General features: G+C 45.0%; 1 protein-coding gene across 2 annotated transcripts in view; it reads left to right on the top strand.

Moving 5' to 3' along the window:
• SYN1 (synapsin I) overlaps positions 1-22,526 on the top strand; it is a 391,962-nt gene that overhangs the window by 346,423 nt on the left and 23,013 nt on the right. For both annotated transcript variants that reach the window (XM_069209651.1, XM_069209650.1), the window contains exons 8-9: positions 12,619-12,693; positions 21,113-21,215. In XM_069209651.1, coding sequence (XP_069065752.1) covers positions 12,619-12,693; positions 21,113-21,215 — 178 coding nt within the window. The remainder of the gene's footprint in view (positions 1-12,618; positions 12,694-21,112; positions 21,216-22,526) is intronic.

Below are 22,526 nucleotides of genomic sequence, written 5' to 3'. Positions count from 1 at the left end.
GAAAAGAGGAATATGCCCCTAACCATACAAGAGTGCCTGTGTTGGTGCTTGTCAGCAGACGGTGCACCATTGCTATGAGAGAAAAGTGTGCCATATCGTAGTAGATATGCTGCATTTCTGTTCTCTCCCTTTCAGGCAGCACAGCAAGTTGCCTTGCTGTGTTGCGTTGCACGAAAGGCTAATAAAACTTGCCCAAAATTTTTAGGGTTATGCAAATGGTGGAAAGAAATGTCACTCATATTGGCTTGACCAGTTTTTAAGACCGCAAGCTGGGTTCTTGGATGGGGCAATGCTGATTTCAGAAACACAAGTATTTTGCTTCTAGAAAATTATTATTGATACAAAGTTATTGGAAGAATATTATTTATTAATAGCTTTAAGTTTCTGTGTTAGGGTGGCATGATCACTTTTATTCACGTATTCATTGTTTTCCTGTTTCGTACAAAAGTGTGACCTATAGTTCTCAAAGAGCATGTTTGGGCTTGTGTGTTTGTCCTGGGAGGGCGGGGGTCCGGTCACGCCTGTAATAGCCTGGAATGAGAATACACATTATCTGTTGCTAAAGTTGAAATGGGTGCATGTACAAGAAGTAAAAATTTAAAATGCACCTTACTTCAAACGAAAACTATGTATATATACAAACTACTTGGCCTTATCACTTCTTCAAGGTCTAACAGTTAAAAATGTAACCATAACGAACTGATGTGCACATCCAATCGTTGAAGAGGAATGGAATGCCTCAAAGCCCCTATCAGAATATGGGATGTTCTTTAATGAGTTGTGTAGTCTGAGTTGTGTATAGTTGTGTCATCAGGATCTTGCCAGACAGCTGAAGCTTCTGTAGCCAGACACTAACAAGGAGGAAGAGAACACTTAGGAAAGCAGCTCAGAAGAGAGGGCTATGTAAAGGGGGGAGTGAATGAGATTATGGGGTCACATGCCCAATTAAAATCAACTCTCCCTCCACCACCCATTCATCACCCTGTTAGAAGAGCCCTACATCATGCCTTTGTTCTAAGAACTGATGAACAGCAGCTTCTCTAGGGCCAAGGAGTTGGTAGTGAAGCGACTATTGAGTCATTTTGATTGACAGACAACTCTGTTGCTGTCATAGATGATGATTTACCAAAATGCCAAGGTAAGTGGAAGAGATAGATCTACTACCCTTTCACACAGTTGACATCACAAGGTTGTCCCCTTGCCCCACCCATAGCCCACCAGCAACCCCTTGTTTGTTGATGAGGGCTGACGGGAGGGCACAGGAGTGGTATATAATGAAAGCAACTTTTACTCCTGCAGCTCTGTCTACTCTGCCTTCTGCTACTGTTTTCATGACCCTTGAAACCAGAGGAAGCAAGGGGAGTGCCAGGGTACTGAAAGGCATGTCATGGGCAGCCCTCATTCATGCCCAGGGACAATATGATATCAGGCATCATATTATTAGGGAACATACCCACCCGAGAACTGGCACCTGTTATGCCAGCAAGGGTGGAAGTATCCTCAACCCCAAAACAAGCCGCCCTTTCAGGTGGCTTTGCCTGCCACCCACGCTCTAACCTCATGCAAATAGATTTTTTTTTAAAAAGGAACCTTTGATGTGAAAAAAAGGAGAGAGACACTGATCTACTGGTTGAATTGCACAATGTGAAACTCAGAAATCCTGGGATCAATCTCTCCTTCCCCGCTTGCCTAAATTGTGTGATCCTAGGCAAATATTTTATTAAACAGACCCTCTTTCTTCTTCATCACATATGACAACCCCTCCAAATACGTGCATTTATTATATGCACTATACAAAAATCTCTCTGATTTAATATACCACAATGATGCGGGTTGCTACCGCTCACATTCAGAAAGCTGTTGCTCATGTTGAGGAAGCTGCCGCTCGAGTAGAAAATCTGTTTGAACAGCAGAAAGAAGTTAGTGCATTCTGGTGCTCCGCGTGATTCACTTGGTGCTGATTTTACAGTGTGGGTGAAACTCCTGGTGCTGAAAATCAGGGCAAACAGCACAATTTACCCAAACTCCGCCGCAGAACTCCATGTAGCGCAGCAGAGTTTTTTCAGCAGTTCGGGAACTCCGCGCAGGCCTAGTGGGGAAATGCCTTGGAGGGGTGGAGCTTCAGGCCTGGCTGCAGTCCTAAAATTGTAAATAAAAACGCGTCAGTGCCCACAGCTCTCGTCTGAAACATGTGGCTGCCGCAATTAAATGTGGTAGCACGGAATACTGAGGCAGCGTATTCCTGAAGCCATCTTGAGCCTCTTTAATCCATTTACAGCCACTCCGTGCCCCTTCAGCTCACTCTTGCAGCTTTCTGCTTTCTCCCTTTGTGACGCTTTTTCGCGTTTCTCTTCGTCCGTCTTTCCCATATTTGTCTTGTGCTCTCAGTGAATGCTTAAGGCAGAAAAATAAGTGCAGTGCCTCAAAAATAGGTGCTAGTGCCCCGCACCGGAAACCACCAGCTCAAATTAAGCACCGCCTGTCTGAGAAGCTCTTTGGCACCTTTAGCCCACCAATAGAAAAAAAAACTCCACCCTCAACACAAATAGCCTGCTGAGGCTACCTCAGATGTCCTGTGGTGATTTCACACTCCTTAATGCAAATCGGATTCTTACAGCCTCCAATGACGGGCTGAAGTTCACTTAGTGAAAGGGGTCCCAGCTCGCCTTTCCTCCCCAGTGTGATATGGGCTGTGCAGGGGGGAACCACGTGAAGGGAGCAGATGGCCTGTGACACACTGTGGCACCTTGTGGGTTAGCGGGCCTGCCACAGTGCACTATGCATATGTCCTTTAGTGCGCATCAGCAGCGGCCTGAAGCGCTGTATACATCCACTTGCAAAACAACACACAGGTTGCTTTTGATCGCTGGTACCCGAGTCCCCGGAACTCCAGACTGCGGCCTATCCTGAATGACTCCGTGCAGAAGAGCAGGTAAGCGATCTACTTGTCACGTAGGTGCAGTGTTTAATTTGTAAATAAAAAGATGCCGGTCCCCACAGCCCTCCTCATAAATACGCGGCCGCTGCAATTATACAGCATGCGTAATCCTGAAGCCATCTCGGGCCTCTTCAATCCATATAAAGCTGCTCCCTGCCCCTTCAGCTCACTCTTGCAGCTTTCTACTTTCTCTCTTTGTGGCGCTTTTTCGTTTTTCTCTTCCTCTGACTTTCCCATTTGTGTCTTTTGCTCGCAATGCCCGGAAGCAGAAGAATAAGCCCCGGCCCTCAAAAATAAGTGCCGGTGCTGAGCACCGGAAACAACAAGCACAAATTAAGCACAGCGTAGGTGTCCCGCAGGACACTACAGGAGGCACTCTCGATTTCATGATTTGATTTTGTGCCTTGACTGGGGCACAGAGCGAGAAGACGAGGCCTCGTAGTATCCCCCCTCGTGTAACACGCATCTGTGCGGATGTGACGCAGTACGCTTTGTGGAGGGATGGGGAGTGGGGCAGAAGGGATTATCCGGACGGAAAAAGACGAGCAGCCTCTGAGGCAGCGCACTCCTCAGGGGAGGGTCTGGCGTGTAAAGGGGGGGTTTACAGGCCTGGGAGAGGCCTCGGGCCTCCGCCAGGAGAGTCACTGATAATCCCAGCATCCTGTCTCTCGAAGCCTCCTGTAGCCAAGAATGCGGGGGTTGCAGGAGGGGCGTGCGGGCACGTGCAGGCAATAACAAGCCAAGGGATGAAAGATTCCTGGATTTCATGTGCAGAACAGGTGCAGAAAAGTTGCCATCAAAGGAGCAGGTCTGGCCACATGAAGCGATCAAGGAAGTAACCCCTTGTCTGGAAAAACAAGACATGTTCTGGCGTTGATGATAACTTAGAATGTGTTGGGCAGTCGTCATTCCCTCACTAGTACCCTGTCATTAAGGATCCTTCAACATTCCATCCCCGTGCACGTGGGACTGGGGAATTCACCGCGGGCTGTTGACAATTCACCCGCCTAGAAGCATTGCGTTGGGTTGATTCACATTCAGGACGTACGGGGGCGCTGTTGGTAGATGGGTTTGACTCAGAGGAGGAGATTGGTGAAACTCTGAGGTCCTGACATTAGAGGCAGTGATGGGGTGACGGCAGGGGTTAGGCAGCCTTGAAGTTGGTGCTGATGTCTACTGGTGGAGGTGTTAGGGCTGGAGGTGAGAAGGGAAGGTGGTGTAGGCGAGTGGACTTTATGGTATGCAATCAGAGGAAGAGATGGCTCTGTTGATGACTGAGCCATCCCCTGCTCCAGGCAGGGAAGGTAGTGGTGGAGGGGGGTCACGAAGACCAAAGAATGTGAAGAGAAACAAGCGCACACCCCTCTGGAGAGGCAGGAAGATCTATTTCCCCGCTACCGCATAACTTTGCCATATAAATTCAGTTATCTTCCCTACTACCCTACATGATGGACACCAGAGTAGTTCTCTGTTCCATCGGCAGCGCGCTGCAGATTTGTCAGTGGAGGTGCACCGTGAACAGAAGAGAGAAGGCTGTGATGCTGCCCCCCCCCCCGTGCCCCACCCTACTCCCTTACATCAGAGAAGATGTTACTGCGGAGTGGTCTAAGGAGAAACCGAAAGCATGTTGGCTTTCTGTTTCTCCACTTTCAATGTAGAACATTCACCCCCCCATCCCCACGAGAGTGGAGGGTTCAGACCTGCTGCATGAGACCATAATGGTTGTTATGGGCCCTCACTCTCCTTGTAGGCCAGAGTTGCTGGGTTTTGTGGTCTTAAAAAATTGTCACTGTCCTGGGCATGGGGCTATAATGCTCAATTAGTATTCTTTTCATCCAAACTGGGCAGGCCAGTGCAACTTGGTGAGAATGAGGCCACAGGATGAATGGGTCATTTACAATTTTGCTACTCAAAGATGCTTTTGCCACCACCATGCAACTTCATGTAGCCTCTGGTTTGTGGTCCTTGCTGAGGACCAGTCCGGGTTCAGAATTGTTTTAGCATCCTTAGGTCTTTCGCTAGATAAAGCCCAGCCCTGCCTTGTCCTCTAACCAGGCCAATACTTTATTAAGAGTCTGACAGTCAACTTATAAATGTATTTGAAAAGTATGCTGCAAACTTACTGGCAACAAGGACAGATGTGACCGCAACTCTGTTCTAGCATAGTAAAATGGTCACCAGGATCGGCATGTGGCGAGGCGGGGCGACGCAGGGGTTGAGGGGGTGAGGAAAAACTAATAACTAAAAAAAAAACTTACCTGAATGCGCCGCCACCACCCCCACCACCTCACAGCTCCTCTTTCCTTCGCCGCAGGCACAGGCTCCCAGCCTGCCCTGTAGCCAATCTGATTGCTGCTGTCATGCTGCTGACAGCGTGACAGCAGCATTTGGATTGGTTGGAGTGCCTAGCCAGGGCGCTCCCAGGCAGACTGGGAGAGTCTGCCTGCTCTCTCCAACCCGGCAACTGCGGTGCTGTGTTGGACAGAGCTTAGTGCGCATGTATGTTTGGCCGGCCTGAGACACCTGGCCAAACATACATGTGTACTGAGGGGGAGTGCTGAGCACTCGACCTCTCTGCTCGTCCTGGCCCGTTGCCTTGCCCTTTCCACAATGTAACGATAATAAACAGAGTTTATTGTAATTGTATTGTAGAAGTTTGGCAGCTGCTGCTGCTGGCGGGGGGCGACGCTTCTCCACCCTAACGGAGGAGCCGCCACTGATGGTCACAGAGAGGTTGCATTTTGGAATATCTTACTGGGTTAAGGCACTTGCTGCAGACAAATTTGTGTGCCCATCAAGTTTGAGAGGATTATGACAGTGGTAAGATAACTCTGGTGGTTAATGTAGTTTTGAGAGAGTTCTGTTTTTGTCTAATCAAAGTTTGACTCCTAAAGTAGCATAGAAGTTTATTGTGCCCGCTACAAACACAGGGGCTTATTCACAACCACTATGTGCCGACGGAACATCACGTTTTTGACGTTCAGGCGGTGCAGAATGCTGACCCATATCTACGAGGCCATGCAAAGATACCTTCCATAGCTTTTCATGGTCTCATAGAAATGGAGTAACTGCATTGCCTTACTCTGCTTCGGGGGTGTTCCATGGGCGTTGTAGGGGATTTTCCCACGCAACACCAATGGGTTTTGACGCATTACCAGATTCACAAGACTATGTAAACCTGGGAATGCGTAAAAGCCATGTGAACTCTGTTTTTCCTTGTTTTTCCTCTTTCTATGTGTGATGCATTCTGCAGCACTCAAATGCACACATAGAAAGAGGAAAACGCCTCCATGGGTTATTTTTGTGCAGGAAGTTGTCCCTTCCTGCACAAAAATCATCCTGCATGCAATGCAGGCCCCCTTGCACCATGAATAAAGGGTGCCTGCGTTGGCTCTAGGCAGCCAAAAGAGAACCAGTGAAGGGGGGGAGGACAGCAACACACTATTCTTAAATGCAGTGCATTTCTGCCCCTGCCATGCGGTGCAGGGCAGAGCAGCAAGGTCATTTACTGCGCTGCCCTGCTCCGCTTTCTTGTAAATATGCCCCACAAGGTGTAACATGCACATCCCACATTTGTATTTTATGTGGCTAGGTGAGTGAGCTACTGCTTTTGTCACTGACATCATTTTGTTTCTTCAAGTTGATAAGTTGCAATCCTTCTAATATAGCACAGTGACCTAATTCCCGGCATCATAGACCTGCATACAAACGCTAATTCATAGGTTGAGATTGCTAAAAAATGTTCTCAAAATGTTGATATTCTAAGATTGCAAAGGAGGGTTCCAATGGGAATGAATAAAGTCTTGTTACTACAGGCAGCCACAATCACTGTGTTACCATATATATCCTGACGTTGTGTTTCTCCCGACTGTTCACTATTAACATACAAATGTCTACAAGTAATGGTCAATATGTTATTCCTACAGCTTATAAGCGTCATTGTTTTAAGTAACATTTCCTGTACATTGATTTACACACATGTATAGTCTAATCTGTCTCTGTGTGTGATGTAAAGCACTCTGATACCCTCCACTTGTTTGAGTAGCGCTATAAATGAACTAAATAAAAAAGAATTAGGTGACATTTAAATCATTATTAGTGTAATTACTCATACATACAGATAAATCCTGCATTCTTACAGTGCAAGCACGTCAAAAACGTGCCTCCAAATCATAGCATTTCTAAAGTATTGCATTGGCATCTAGATGTTAGGCTCCAGATGGCTCCCAGGAAGAACCATACTTGAACAAAAGAAGTGCTGAAGTCCCTTTAAATCGAGCATTTGTTTGTGCCTTGCCTTGCTGGATGTGAAAATAAGAAACCGCCCTCACTCCCTGAAGGAATGGAGACAACCTGCGGGCACTGCTGAAATGTGTCCTTGTGTTGGGAAATGACACCAGGACAAATTCAGCATGTTTCTCTGGGTCAACCATATCCAAAATCCAATGCAGAAATAGCTGCTGGAACCAGAATCCAACAATATCCTCGGACTTTCCAGCACTGCTTATTAGGAGGGCTTCCCATGGTTCATGAATTGAGACGTTGGGTACACTTATGGTCAGATTGCTTCTCTCTTCCTGGATCAGACTCTTCAATTTATAAGCTTCCACCTCTGGTGGAGACTTTTTAGACTTCAAAACTTTCCTTATAATCTAATTTGTAAGTTAAACTGAAGGGCTCACATTTAAAATGCTCCTTTATACTGGCTCATGAAGTTGGCTGTGATGCTGTATTTTCTTTTAATTCTTCACATGACCTTTGATCATTTGCTGCTTTAATTTGTGAACATGGCAGCGCACACTTATCTAATTTTTGCCATACAACCTCCTTACATGGCATTGATTCTTCAACTACTTCTGTTGTGTTTGTTGTTTTGTTTTTATATGAAGAGGATTGTGGTTAAGCAGTTTGGGTGTTTGATGTATCCTTGAGGTTGCTGTGGTAATATGTGCCAAGAGACTTTTGATCACACAAATCTCTCCCTTAAGTTGTTCTATAGGAAGGGCCCATTTTGAGACAGTCCGACCAGAGCCCTGACTGCTTAGTTTGCAAGTTCGACTACAAGTCTCCTAAAGTTTGACAATTCGGGATATTCCAGGCCCCCAAAGCTATAAGAATGGTATGATCACCAGATACTAGTCATTTTTAATGTATATTGTGGAAGACTGCCACTAGTGCTTGTGTTGGCAATTAAGTGCCGATGCTGAGCACTGGAAACCACCAGCTCAGATTAAACACTGGTGTAGGCAAGAGCGAGCATGGCCAAGCAGACAGATCATTGAGTAAGTTGCTGGCCTGGAGGCAAGGACAGCTTGCTGTAGAGAGATGCCAAGAAGTTCGCAACTCGTAAAACGAGCCAGGCCGAGCTAGCGGGCCCAAAAGGACTTTGGTTGCTTGTGGTAAGACAATGGCTTCTTGTGCATTGACAATGTGGGTGTGGCAGGCATCAAGTGGTATGTTGTGGCGACAAATGAATGGCGATCCAGTGACAAGAAGTGGCAGCATTGGGGCACAAAGTAGCAGTGGAGCTGGAAAGGCCTACAGGGGAGCAAAGATTCTAAAAAAAGGTGAAGCTTAATGGTATTATATACGCATGCTGTGGGCACCCAAGAGATCATTATTCACACTCTGAATGGACATCATGTGGAATTGCGCGTTAATGTGGTTGGCGTGCCATACGTCTGCTGAGTATGAGGTTTCCCCTTCAGGGGGTGGACGCTGTGTGAGTATCATTTGGAGTGGGTGGGATGCACAGTTGCGCCCTCCGAGGAGAAACTTTCACATAATATTACTGGGTACAGGATCACATCCTGAGGGGATGGATGATGAACGAGTCATGTTCTGAGTAGATGGGCTCTGCATTCGGATGTTGTGTCGATTGATTCAGATCCTATGGGGATGGGCTTTAAATCATTATGCAGGGAGTCGTTTTGTTTGCTTACTGCTTTAGCCGGATGTGTGCTTGGGTGAGTCAGCTCTTTTGTGGTGTGCTTCTGTCCGTTTGGTGGAAGTTTACTTTTTTTTTCTTTTAAGTCTTTCTTCCTTCTTCTAGTGTTATGTGTGTTGCGCTCTCAGCTTCTCGATGATTGTGGCATAGTGCCTTCCTGGAGTTGTGGATTGTGTGCATGGGGGTCCTAACATCATAGTTTCTTTGGGGTGTTGGGTTGTCTGCACAGAGGTTGTGGTGCATGCAGTCTTGATGCTGTGTGGGTTGATGCTTGTTCCTTGTTGGATTTCTGCAGGGACAAGTGTGTTAGGTGGTGCATAGACTGCCGGGTCCTTCAAGCAGCTAGTACTGACGCAGCGATGATTGCTGTTTTGTTTGCTGTTTTTCTGCAGGGAAAGGAGTTTCTGGGGGAAGCACAGAGTGTTTGCATGGGCGATGATGCAGTTAGGATTTAGGCTGTGAGGCTGCAGCATTGTTTGGTTGTGTCTGTGGCGCGTTGTGTGTGATGCATGAAGCATCTTTAAAAGTAATAGTGTATGTAATGCTTTCGCTTCTGGGGTTGCTACCTTGTTTGCAGAGTTTGTTGCTGTGTTGGTTTCATGCATGTGTTGTGTCTGGTGGTGGTGCACAGAGTGTGTGCAGAGAATACGTGGGGATTCTGTGGGGGTTGCTGCATTCTGTTTGGGTGTGTTTGTCCAGAGGGGTGCTCTGTTGCGTGTTGTGCATGGGGTGTCTCTAAATGTTAGTGTCTGCAGTGCCTACGCTGTGGAGGTTACCGCCATGTTGTTTGCTGGGTTCTGTGGGAAAGGTGTGTTGCGGTGAAGCAGGTGGTCTGTGGATGAGTTGGTGCATGCAGTCTGAGGGTATTGACGTTGGTCTCTTGCTGTTTGCTGGTTTGGTGCATGCAGTGTCCACAGGGTGGTGATGCGGGCACTGCTCATGCTGGGAGCTGTGTGCCTGGAAGTGTTCTGAGAAGAAGGACTGGGATTGTGAGCTGATTGTGCTGAAAACCGGCACCTCCTGTAACATCCACCTTATACCACACGTCATTTAAACAAGTGTTTTTTGGAAGCATCTGCGTCAGAATAGGCGGACATTATAGACATTGCACTTTTATTGGAGTCTGACTGTGAGGGGAGGATCGGGGAGGGAGGGTTGCTTTTCCTGGGACAGAAAAGTCCGTGTGCAGGCGGGTCTGCGAGGTTATCTTCGCAAAGACGTGTTAAGGCGCGCCATCATCAAAGCGCTCTATACGTCTCAGGGCGGGGACATCTTGAGGATTTTGGAAGCCCGGGCAAAACAACTTTTAATTTATGATCGAATTTCAGCCATTTCATGCCTTGTTTGGCCAGGTCACTGACAGCGCACGCGCACACTCATCCAATTTCAAATCTGTTTACATCTGAGATACAGCAATAGTGATGTGTGTTTTTTAATATTGTAACACAACAGTCGTTTACTAATCTTGCTGCAAATGATCTCTGTACCACTCTCCCATGTCTCCCATTTGAGGTCCCGTTTGGATCTAAAAGAAACTTTTTTTTACGGATGTTGCATGAAATATAAACACAACTTTTCTCGGCATAATGCCTGTAATAAACTCTCACACGTCACCCACATTAAATATGCATGAAAGAAAAACAGTTTTTAAAACAATTGGTTTAAGAATTATTCAGGGTCTCTGCAGAACAGAGCTGACTCTATCAAGGGGCCCCCGCAAAGACTGGGGTCCCACTTTGCCCATGCCTTAAAACGTCTCTGTGGTAGGGTGATGTATGGGAAACATTAAATACGCATCTCAGAAACTCCAGACAGTCTGCAAAGGTCCCTGCAGCACCATTGTGCACAAGGGTCCCTGTTTCATGATATTTATTTTTGTTAATATTTCCATTTGAATTTATCCAACCTTATTTTTCGCAGGTCTTAGCAGTTTTTATTTCTGCTGGCTTCTGCGGAAAAAAGATGCAACTTCTATGCATCTAGTTTTATGTAATGATTGGTTGTGCATCACTAGGATGGTAGCACTGAAGGCAACCTCAGGCGAGACAACAATGCACTCATATTGAGGAGCAAGCACATGTGCACAGATTCAATGAGCACAAGAACCAATATCCTCCTTTCAGCTCCTGGTGCAATCACTCACTACAGATGTTGGCCTGGCAGTCGTGACTGATGGCATGAAGTCAGTATACAAAAAGTAACCCATGGATAGTAATCATCCAAATATTGAGACACACACTGAGGTTTCTTTCCAGCCAAAAAACAAATGGAAAATAAGATTCCATTTGCTACAGTGCAAGAGGGTCAACCATAGCCTTAATCAAAAGGAACAAGCATTGGCAATGCAAAAGAGAGAAATGGAGTAAAAGGTCTCCCCTGCACAACAATCTACTGCTTTCCCTAAATTATGGAAATAACGCCGGTGCCTCTAGTCTTAACAAGAAGAATAGAGGACCAGTAACACTGCTAGAGAAACAATGCAAGTGTACTTTGACATAAAACATCTGTCTGGGCACCCTAAAAGACTTTACTGAAGGTACATACAAGCGCAAGGGTCACATGCATGGACTCATTTATGGAAAGTCGACATGTTTCACTACCATAACAACATTTATGAAGCTTCTTCAGGACAAACAAATTGAAAGCAAAACCGCAGATAGTCATGACAAATAGTCACTGATTGTAAGTGAGCATAGGTGTCTCTAGGACAAATAGGGTAATTCTGGAAGCAGAAAACAAAACAAACATACAATCGGTTGCAAAGACTGGATACCATCATAAATAATTTATGAATGATTAGTATGGAGTTAAAGATATATGAGTGCTCAACAGATAAAGGATATACCTTGTGTCCTAGGTGTAGGCCTTGCCATGGGAACAGGTAAGGCTGGTTCTAGCAGTTTGTGAATATGTGGCAAGATAACGATATCAAACACACTGTATACTAAAAATCATTGGTTAAGACTCTAATATAGACTCATTGCGAGTGGTCGAGTCGTGAGCAAAACATATACAATCAAAGATTCCCATTATATCAGACCTCCCATTCTCCGTGTTAGCACTATGTCTGAAGCCCCCCGCCAAAAATGAGCATCTGTCTAAGCATTAGACCCACATCGGAAGTTTCAAGAGTTCAAATTCAAGATGTTGAAAGCGGTGCACAGAATCATGTTCAGAAATATGTGCACGGTAATAAGAAATTGTTTAATCTAGGGTTACTAAAATTCAACACCGCTCAAACGTAGGTGTGTTCCAATAAGCACACAAAAGATGCCGGAAAAAACAGAAAGACAGAATTAGCAACAATGTTAAATTTACTGGTGAAAAAATTGAAGTTTTATAGTATATTTTTCATGTTAGCGTATATTCATATTTTATGTTTTATTTTTGGTAAATAAAGCGATTTCGCTGATATTGCAATGAGACTCACCAGGCAGTTAGGCTTACTTTATGCTATTTCGTTAATGTTGCTTCAGCGGATGCCTTTTACTGCAACAAACCAACAAGGTCAAACACATGAATTTTTATAACCTCTTGTTCGCATACATTAGCCCCTCTTGGAAATAATATAAATTGTATTCTGTGATATTTTAAAAACTTTTTTTCCAACAGTGTTTTGTATTCTGAGCAGTGGGCCCTGAGTAATCCCCCCCCCACTGACGCTCATAGTAGGAAATTGTTCAGACATCCTGATAATAATAGAGTGATGAGATGTCTCTTTATTTCCACACAGGAGGACATCAATGTCGGGGAACTGGAAGACCAACACCGGCTCGGCCATGCTTGAGCAGATCGCCATGTCCGATAGGTAAGATACGTCCGATCTTGTTGAAACGGTAACTATGGGCCTGATTTATATATTGGCGGAGAGTATATTCTTTTGCAACAGTGACCGAGTTCCCTCTCTGCTTACATAGTAGTCCAGCTGGCAAATTTAGTTGCGAGCGGACCTTAAATATGGCCAGGGCAGAGACTGTTCTGTCTCCGCCACGGCCAAACATTTGCGCCTCCCTTAGGGAGTAAGGGCTGTCGTAACATGTAACATGTCCACCCATCCAGTTTAGATGGGTGGAAACGTAGCAATTTTGTACCTTGAGACAGGCCTGTGTCCTGGCTCACAATTATGGTCCATGTTTGTCTATGACAAAACGATCCGCATTAGGGATCCAGGCATCAGTAAAGTTGAGGCACTCGGGGTAGGGTGCACATCCATCACCATGCAAAGGACTTTTTTGTCTCAACATAACCAATAACCACAAATAAACCTTCAAAGTTCCAAAACAATAACAATGACAGTACTCCACAGTGACATCTCAAAGTCCAGTCTGTTGTTACTTTGCTGCTAATTTAACTGATCATTTGGTAATGTGCGTCTACCAATGGATAGGTTTCTTAGCGATTGTGTGTCATCTAGGTGTGCAGAGAAGAATCCTCCTGGGTGCTGTGCATGGTTCAGGAAGTCAGAGCCTGAAAGCAGACAGATCTAGCAGGCTTCACAGAGTTCTGCCTACCTAAAAGTGACCAACTATCTTTAAAGGGACATTGTCTGCTGCCGACTGGTGTAGCTTTTCTTCATTGTTTGGCTCAGCCCTTAATTTGTGAAAGGAAGAATGCCGGTGCCCAAAGCTGTGCTCAGTCGCCAGCGGCCAGTGCGTTAAAAAGTCAATGCACTGAATGTCAAGGCCAGTAATCTTTATTCCACTACCAGACACGCCCTGCAGGTCTCTGCTTTCTTCCTTTGTGACGGTTTTGCCATTTTTCTCTTCCTCCATCTTTCTGATCTGTGCATTTTTCCCTGTCTTGCTCCTGGTAAATATCTGATACAGGGAAATATGTGCCGGACGCCAAAAATAAGTGCTGGTTGCTCCCACCGGCAAACACTGACTCAAATTAAGCACACGTTTGCCGAGTGCCTGTGATTGTTAAACATTGCTATTTTGTTATCCTTGTAGATCAAATCCAGTGTCTCATACTAAATGCAGGATTCTGGAAGGAAAATAGTGGCCGCTCCACTGCCTGGAGTGGGCTCGGTGACCAGAACCTACAGAGAGTGGAAACCGTGACTTGTGTGTCTAAAAAAATATACCCTTCATATGTAGGCGCAAGACATCTTGTGAAAGTCTATTGCACCAAGGATGCTGAAAGATTTAGGCCCATATTTGTACTTTTAGATGCGAATCAGCGCTAGGGCAGATTTGCGTCAGAAAGTTTACCGCCGGCTAACGCCATTCCAGTGCGCCAGCCGGGCGCCTTATTTATGGAATGACGTTAGCCGGCGCTGCGGCCTGGTTAGCGTCAAAATAAATGAATGTAACTGGGCAGCGGAGGCGAAGGGAAGACTGGGGGTTGTGCGCCAAAGAATGGTGCAAGTCAGGTTAGAGTCAACAATATTGCCTCTAACCTGACTAGCGTCATTTTTGGAATATGGAGTTAAGTTTGCTCGAATTTGCGTTAAAAAAAATGATGCAAATCGGGCGCAAACAGACTATAAATATGGGCCTTAGGGACTGATTTATACTTTAGCGCCATACTTGCGTCATTTTTTGACGCAAAAGTGGCGCAAACTTACAGAATTCGGATTTGTGTCATTTTTTTATGCAAAAGCGGCACAAACATACAAAATTCAATCATATTTTGAAAGTTTGCTCCACTTTTGCGTAAAAAAATGACGCAAATGCGGTGCTAAAAAAGTATAAATCAGGCCCTTAGAGACCAATTTATCAAGTGAGGCATAATGAATTGATTTTTACACTAGTTAGATGTTTTATCAATTTAAATGTATCCTGAATAGTAATGTATTCAGCCATGTGACTTGATATAAAATGGTATTTGACATGTTGTATAAACTTTGGAAATTTCTACTTGTTTTTCTTTTTTTTAAAAAGACATGAAAAAAAATATTCTCGTTGTGCACCATGCCTTTTTGTTGTCGTGCTGGATGCAAAACCCCCATCTGTCTCTTTAAAATGTATTCATGGTAGATATAATCAGATCACAACCAGGGTTTCTACCTATTCCTCACTGAATAACTGTTAGTTACAGAAGTGAGCAGGGAGTCCCATTGGCTTCGTGATGGATCATAGATGGATCCTTGGGGCCCCCATCAGCTGCTCTCTGTTTACTGAATGAGGGTGTCGGGTCACACCTGAGCAGGGGGGGATAAGTAACTTCTGACAGCATTATCTGTAATAAGAAACCTTACTCTGTTGGCTTTTGAAAGCTTTGTAACATCAAATAATTACAGTTACCCCTTTTATATTTCTCTCTAAAAAGATGTGTCACATTTCATGAGAGATATATTATAACACATATTCCTAATCAAATATTGAGCAATTCTGAGTTCTCGCTGATGAAGACATGTCTACATAATCAAAACTTGGCAGTTTAATGAAAAAGGGAAGGAGTTCTCGTTATTCCTATTAATTCTGATGCAAAATGAACTTCTGCAACATTCTGACTCAACTGTAAGTCAGAACTCATAATACTACAAAAAATTAAAAAATTGAGGAAGCCAACGCCGAGGATTGCTGTATTAGTCATCGCCTTGCCAAGCATTCGTGCCTGGAACTGAGTACATTTTAAACAACTTTATTCCAAAGAAAAACTGGACGTTGCTCTGTTTAAAGCGAGAAGCAGTGACGGACTTTTAATGTGCAACCACATTAGTGAACAGACCCTGACCCACAGTTCTATGGAAGGCCCCTCTGCCACGGTCCACAGAGCCAGTTGTGTCATCACCTCTCTGGAAGGTCAGACCACTGGTCCAGAGACCCTCCCCAAGCAAGGTTGCAGGTGCGAAACCCCAGTAGGTTGTCAGAGACTCTCATTACCTCTATGAACTGGCAGTCATGGCGAACAATTAAAGCCGATATTGTGCAACGCCTGATGGGGCAATGTTTGCTAACATTACAGTTTTAGAGATAGCAAGGACCAAGTAGCAGTGGCTGAAAATCTGTGATTCATGGGAATGATTGGAATTATAATTGTATTTATATACTACTTACTGCCCCTGATGAGGCACTGAAATGCTTTGGGCCGGGTAGCACACTGCTCCGGAACCCAAGGTTTAGGGGTTCACAATGTAAAATCAGAAACCCTAAGTTGTTCTGGGCTTGACCAAACTGTGTGATCCTAAGCAAATATTTTATTTCACCCTGCTTCTTTTTTATATTTTGCCTAAGCCACACATGCACTGTCAGCAAAATCTTTCATAAAAAAAAAAAGCTTTAAAAGCTTAAAGCAGGATGGCGCCAGCCCATTACTTAACATTACTTATTATTGGTTGGCTTAGACATCACTCTTGTTTCTTTGCTTCATATTGGTCACTGCCTCCTACTTCCTTCAGGGGCTTCAGTATGTGTCCCTGCTGTGGAGCACGGACCAAGTACAGATTCTTCTCTGTGGCCAGTGTCCTTCCACTGGCCACAGGCTCCTACAGGTATTTTTTATTTTTTGCACTTATAACATGCACTCTCTGAAAGTACAAGGGTCTCCAGTCCCTTCCTCCTCCCACCGTGCTTGCTCCCTTCCCCCACCCCTGCCCCCCTCCGGCTCTCCATTGTGCTGCTGCTCCCTCCCTCCTACCCACCCCGCCTTGTTTTGCTTGCCCCATCCTGCATATCCATCTATATATATATAGATAGATAGAAATGCAGACGGGTCCCACCTTCCTCACACCAGGGTGGTCGCAGATACTTAGGCCACCGGAAGATCTGACTTCTGTTAGTTCTGAGACTTCACCTGTCTTCAAAAAGCCATCTTTAGAAACATTGATCTAGAGGACACCAGCCATGTGAGGGTTGCATCACGTCATAATGCCATATGTATGAATAATTTTTGCTAGTTTACAGAAATAGTATTATTTTCTTTGGCAACCGATTTCAACCAACTGCAGGATGCTTGTTCTTGTGAGCTAGAATTGACATGCTGGCCTTGGAGCGGAGACATGGGTTCTTGCACTTGCTTTGACCCTTAGACAAAAGATCGTGTGATGGTTTTGTGAAAGTTGCTTTCTTTCTCTGTCTGTAATTGTAAGGATGAAAAACAAGTGCAAATGTGCTGTCTCAGATAGGTGCTACAACCCCACTCCTTCCCACCACATCCTAGTTTCTGTAATCCGGTCTCAGACTCCTACTCACAGCACCACACAGTTGAGAGGGAGCTGCTGCAGTGTAGATGTTCTCTATCAAGGGCTCCTTGCCTCTAAAACTGCACTATATAAAGTCCCTAAAAATAAGCTCAATAAATAGTGGGTAAATAAACAGCCCCCCTTGAAAGCAGATTGTATAAATAAAAATATATGAAAATGCAAATATGTCATCTCTGGTTCAGGTGACTATTACAGACCTCGTAGCCCTTGTTGTTTACAATTAGAGGATTCTAAATATGGTTATTTATTAAAATTGACGTTTTCCCATCAAGTACGCTAGGCACAGCTGCAGGTTTGTATAAGATCACCAGGAGGAGGAGCGGTGACGTTAGGAAGAAGTGGCCTGGATCCTACATTGATTCTTAAAGTTCCTAGTTAAAGGCATGCAAAGCAGGCCCATCTCGCCGCGGGGACGAGGACAGAAAACAACAGCTCGCTTGCTCAATTGGAACTAGCCTGGCTTAATAATAATGAACAGCGCTGGTAGTATTTCTTTCAGCGCATTCATGCGACACCAGTGTAATACTGCTGTGTGAGAGCACCACCTCGTGGCAAAAGCATAAATTACACATGCAGGTTTCCTCCCCTTTACAGTACATTGATACGACACTGGTGTGTAGTACAGCTGTACGAGAGCACCACCTCGTGGCCAATGCGTAGATTAAACATAGAGGTTCCGTACTGTGCACAGTGAATATAGATCAGAAACCTCGACTATGAAAGGACCGTTACCGCTTTTCTGCTGAAGTGTTGTTCATCCTTATTTCCTCTCGCTCCCAAAGCTCACAAAGATTCCTAGATAAGCTATCCTGAACTTAATGCAGCCTCCATGATTAGGGACTGCATGCCAAGTCCCTGATATTAACCCAAAATTTGTTGGATAAACACGTATGTTCAACACGAGAAAGGTCGGGAGAAACACTATGATTGTCTTAAACTCATGTCGTCGAGTAGCGTCAATTTTCAGAGGAAACTTCTCAAAGCATGTTGATGCCCTCAACAATGCAGCTCGTTTGTAATCAAGTAGTAAAACCGTAGTAGCAGGGGTTAAAACCTTACAGTGAGTTATCCTGTGGGTGCACCAAGGTTCTGAAGGCACAGTTAATTGGTCGAGTGTTTCTTCCAGAAGCAGACCCCTCTTAGATTTGCCAGGCGCCTGTTTGTGGCCCTGTGTGTCATAAACTCTTGATCCCAATCCAGGTTCCCCCGTGGAGCAGAGACTGTTCATCTACCAGTATTCAGAAGAAATAATTTTCAGATCTGGGGCAGAGAATCCAGAGACAGAAAGGGCCAAGAGAATAAACACCACTACAGTGCACCAGGTTAGTGTCTAGCGAAACTTTAATCTATCTGCCTCATTTCCATGGTAGGAAGTATATGTTGCTAAACATAGGGTGTCAGAAGAACGACCCATTGGATGCACTGTGAAGCTACCAGGGAGTACTAAATGGTGCTTACTTCTTACTGGTGGTTTAACAGTGGTTCTAATTATTTGGTCATCTGTTGCTCCTCTGTTGAACCTGGATAGGTCTCATATAATGCTTCTTGGTGGTTTAGCTGTACCTCCACTGTGTTTCTCCTCTACTGCTTCTCTGGCACTCCTGGGTATACCTAATGCACTCCATCAGCCTTTTCTTCTTTTGAAAGCGCACACCGCCAGGCAGACAGGTAGGTCAGAACATGGTAGTCAAGCACAAAGAGGTGGGTCAGGCCACATATTGCGTCAGCACCTTATATTACCCCCTGGTGATTTAACTCTGTTACACCACAAAACAAGATGATGGATGGAGTGTTGAAACTTTTCAAACACTCGCCCTCAGACACAGATCTGGGTTTAATCCATCGTTATTTTGCTCACCATGTCACCCCAGTTTGGACCCAGCCATTTGCAAATCAGTCTTGACCCTGCTCTTCATGGGAACACACCAGCCCGAACTGCCAGGCCAGGTCCTCCCTGGACCGGAAACAAGCATCCTGGGACTGGTTTCAGAGTATTACCCCTCATCAGCCAGGCTAGCTTGAATCCTGTGGTGCAGCAAGCATGCACTCCAACCATGCAATCCTAAAAGCTCTCGCATTATGTGAATAATCAATACAATACAGTATTAATGACTGTGTATTGCCAGGAGTAGGTACACATTGGAAGCTTACTGTGCTGTAGCCTAAGCCACAGTGTCTGTGACGTGGTAGTTCTGCCTCTTGTCTGCGCTGGAAATGTGCATATGTTTGTGTACATTATGTGAGTGTGGAGAGTTTTTTCCTGCCTGTTCGATGTGCTGTTTGTGTGTTTGCAGGTGTGTGTGTGTGTGCATAGGCATGTGTTTTTTGTGTGTCTATGTCTGTGTATGGCTCATGTTGAGTTTATCTGGTTTCTGTAAGCATGTAAGGTTTGGACATTTCACGGGTATCAGCTAGACTCAAGTATTTTTTGCATTCTAATGTTTTTAAGCATTATGTAGGAGAGGAATATCAGATTTTGGCTGCATGTACCGCTGAGCTGTTGAGTGGGAATCACGCTAATAGACACTACAAGCAGACAGCAAGATGTTTGTGGTTGGACTGCCTGGTTGTCTTCTCTCTTGTCTGGTGGTTTTCTCTCTTGTTTGGTGGTCTTCTCTCTTGTCCTGTGGTCTTCTCTCTTGTCTGGTGGGCTTCTCTCTTGTCCTGTGGTCTTCTCTCTTGTCCTGTGGTCTTCTCTCTTGTCCTGTGGTCTTCTCTCTTGTCTGGTGGTTTTGTCTCACCTGATTGACTTTTCTCTTATTTGGTGGTCTTCCCTCGCCTGATGGTCTTCTCTCTTACATAGTGGTCTTCTCTCTTGTCTGGTAGTATTATCTCTTATCTGGCATCTTCTCTCTTTTCTGGTGGACTTCTCTCTTGTCTGGTGGTCTTCTCTCTTGTCTGGTGGGCCCAATCTCTTGTGAAGAGAATCTGAAGTCTTGATTAACCATGGTCCTGACAAGCTGTTATTCAGTACTTCCCTTAATCTTTGGGTGATTGAGTTTACTCTGCAGTTGCACTCCATGTATGACTTTCCATTGCATTTGTTACATCTCACCATCTGTAGCTGAACTGGCCACATTTCAGATCTCTTACTGGAAGAAAGTGAGGCACCAGTTACTAATAGTCTTTCACCCAGAAGGCATTGTGCCTGGTATCTAGAATTCAAACCAAAGGGGAATCACAAAACGGATTTTGTGGGCAGTGTTGCAGGGTCAAATTTCCTGAGATGAAGGCAAAGCATTGCTGCTTTATTTTTGCTTTCCTTGAGGAAACCTGAATTCACGGTTCTCTAGTTATCCTCCAATGGTAGCATCAGGACTGTGGCTATATCACCACTATGTCTTAACAAGAGCAGTTGTAGGTTCTCCATGATCAGGTTTAGCCAATAGTTCCTCCCTTCTACCCCATGTGACTATTGGAGTGCAGGAAATTGTGAGATTATAAAGATAGTGTGGCCAAGTAAATGGTAATGCATCCATCACCCTCCATCCAACCACAGGACCGCCATCTTGGAACTGCGTAGGCATAGAATCCTCAGCCTTCTAGACAGGACATGATATTTGAGACAGGGTGTGACTGTTTTTTTTTCATATCTCTGGTCACAGTTGTAGATGAATATTGTTGGCGTACATTTGGGAATGACATTGACGTACTTTGACCAAGCGAGTAACTGTAAATACACAATAAACATCAGATGAGGGAAGGAAGATCTCTCCTGTGCCTAGCATGCTCACATGGTCATTGTTACTGCTTTGATCTGTTGTCAGCGAGTTGAGAAATTCTTTAGTCCTAGGTATGGATAATTTTAGAAAATGACACCCAGTGCCTTCCAAATTTGTAATCTGGTTTCTTAGATTTTGCTACATAATAGTGAACAATTTAGCAGTTTTTACTTAAGGGCCAGGTACCAGTATTAATGGGAAATCCGCATCAAATTATATGATCGGCCAAATATATTTTGTGAGGCAGGCGGAAGAAAAGGTGTTAAGCATTGTATAGTGATTTCCAGATGTACAGTTTATCCTCCTTTTTTGGTGGTTCTTATCTCCTGATGTCAGCCACCTCTCTGCCCCTGCAGGTACAAGCTCTGGGTGGACACCTGCTCTGAGATCTTCGGGGGCTTGGACATGTGTGCGGTGGAAGCTCTGCATGGAAAAGACGGACGGGACCACATCATTGAGGTAAGAGGAGCTGCATCAGCAGAGTATACAACATGGACATATGATTGGACTCATACATGATGGACAGAAAATAGAAGCCCCTATAGCTCTGCTTCAAGGAACATCAGGTGTGGCATCCCTAAGGAGATCCAGCAAAAGACTGCCCTTCTGTAATATACTGAAAATCTGGGATCAGAGTTTCTTCAGGACTCCATAACTGGACCCGTGGAGCAGCAATCGGATGCACCAGTGAGAAAAATGTCTTAGACCAAACTCAGGGCCTCATTTACGTCTTGACGGAGGGCAGCGCCACAAGCCTTTTTGCTGCCCAACCCTGCGTCAAAACAAAAGGGCAGGAATGCGCTGTATCTACAAGATATGGTGCATTTCTGTCATTTTCCCCTCCGCTGGTGCACAAATTGCTGCCATGGGCTAATTCAAGCATTATTGCACCATGGTGCAAGGCTGCCTGCATTGCAGGGATGATTTTTTTTGTGCAGGAAGGTGTTGATTGTTTTTTGTGCTGAAAGGGACCCCTTCCTGCACAAAATCAATCACAAGAGGTGTTTTACTCTTTCTCCCCGTTGTCACCCATGCGCCACCCCTGGAGTGGTGTAGGTTTTTGACGCATTCCCAGGTTTACCAAACCTTGTAAATCTGGGAATGCGTCAAAATCCATGGATGTTGCGTGGAAACATCCACGCAACACCCATGGAAACGCCTTCCTGACACAAAGTAAAGCAACGCAGCAAAGTAACTTTATAGTGCAGATACCCCTCCTCTGGCCTTCTGTCCCCAGCCCACCCCCTTACTCTAATAAGAAATAAGTTGATAATCACGTAGCATAAGTTATTATCATTTTATTTTTCCTTTTTCGAAAATCTAGCGGGGTGACGCTCCTCTGCCTTAGCGAAGGAGCCGCCTCTGCCTTTCTTCTGCATTGAGAGGTTTAGGGAGCAACAGCTCATATGAACGTATTACTTACCTTCAGTAACGCCTTATCTGGTAGAGGCTCTATTTATCCGCAGAGGCCTTGCCTTAGAATATTCACGAGGCATCAGACTGGATCTGGAAACTTTTCAAACAGTACCTTTGCATGCAGTAGGTGGCGTTGTTCGGGTCAGCATCAGCTTGTCCATGGCATGCACATTGGAAGCGACGTGCACAATGCCTGTCTAGCGGTGACATCAGTTATTCTTCACAACCTTTCCATGCTAGAAGCGTACCAGTGTGCAGACACTAAGACCCTCGTTGGGGTTACCCTATGTGGAGAAATCTGTTCACAGAGTTGGGAGGATGGAAGAGTCGGTAAAGGATCTTCAGCTAGATACA

Source organism: Pleurodeles waltl, chromosome 10, assembly GCF_031143425.1.
Source record: "Pleurodeles waltl isolate 20211129_DDA chromosome 10, aPleWal1.hap1.20221129, whole genome shotgun sequence".
Classification (NCBI taxonomy): Eukaryota; Metazoa; Chordata; class Amphibia; order Caudata; family Salamandridae; genus Pleurodeles; species Pleurodeles waltl.
Note: the sequence above shows the minus strand (reverse complement) of the source record. Positions and strands in the feature narration are given on the sequence as shown.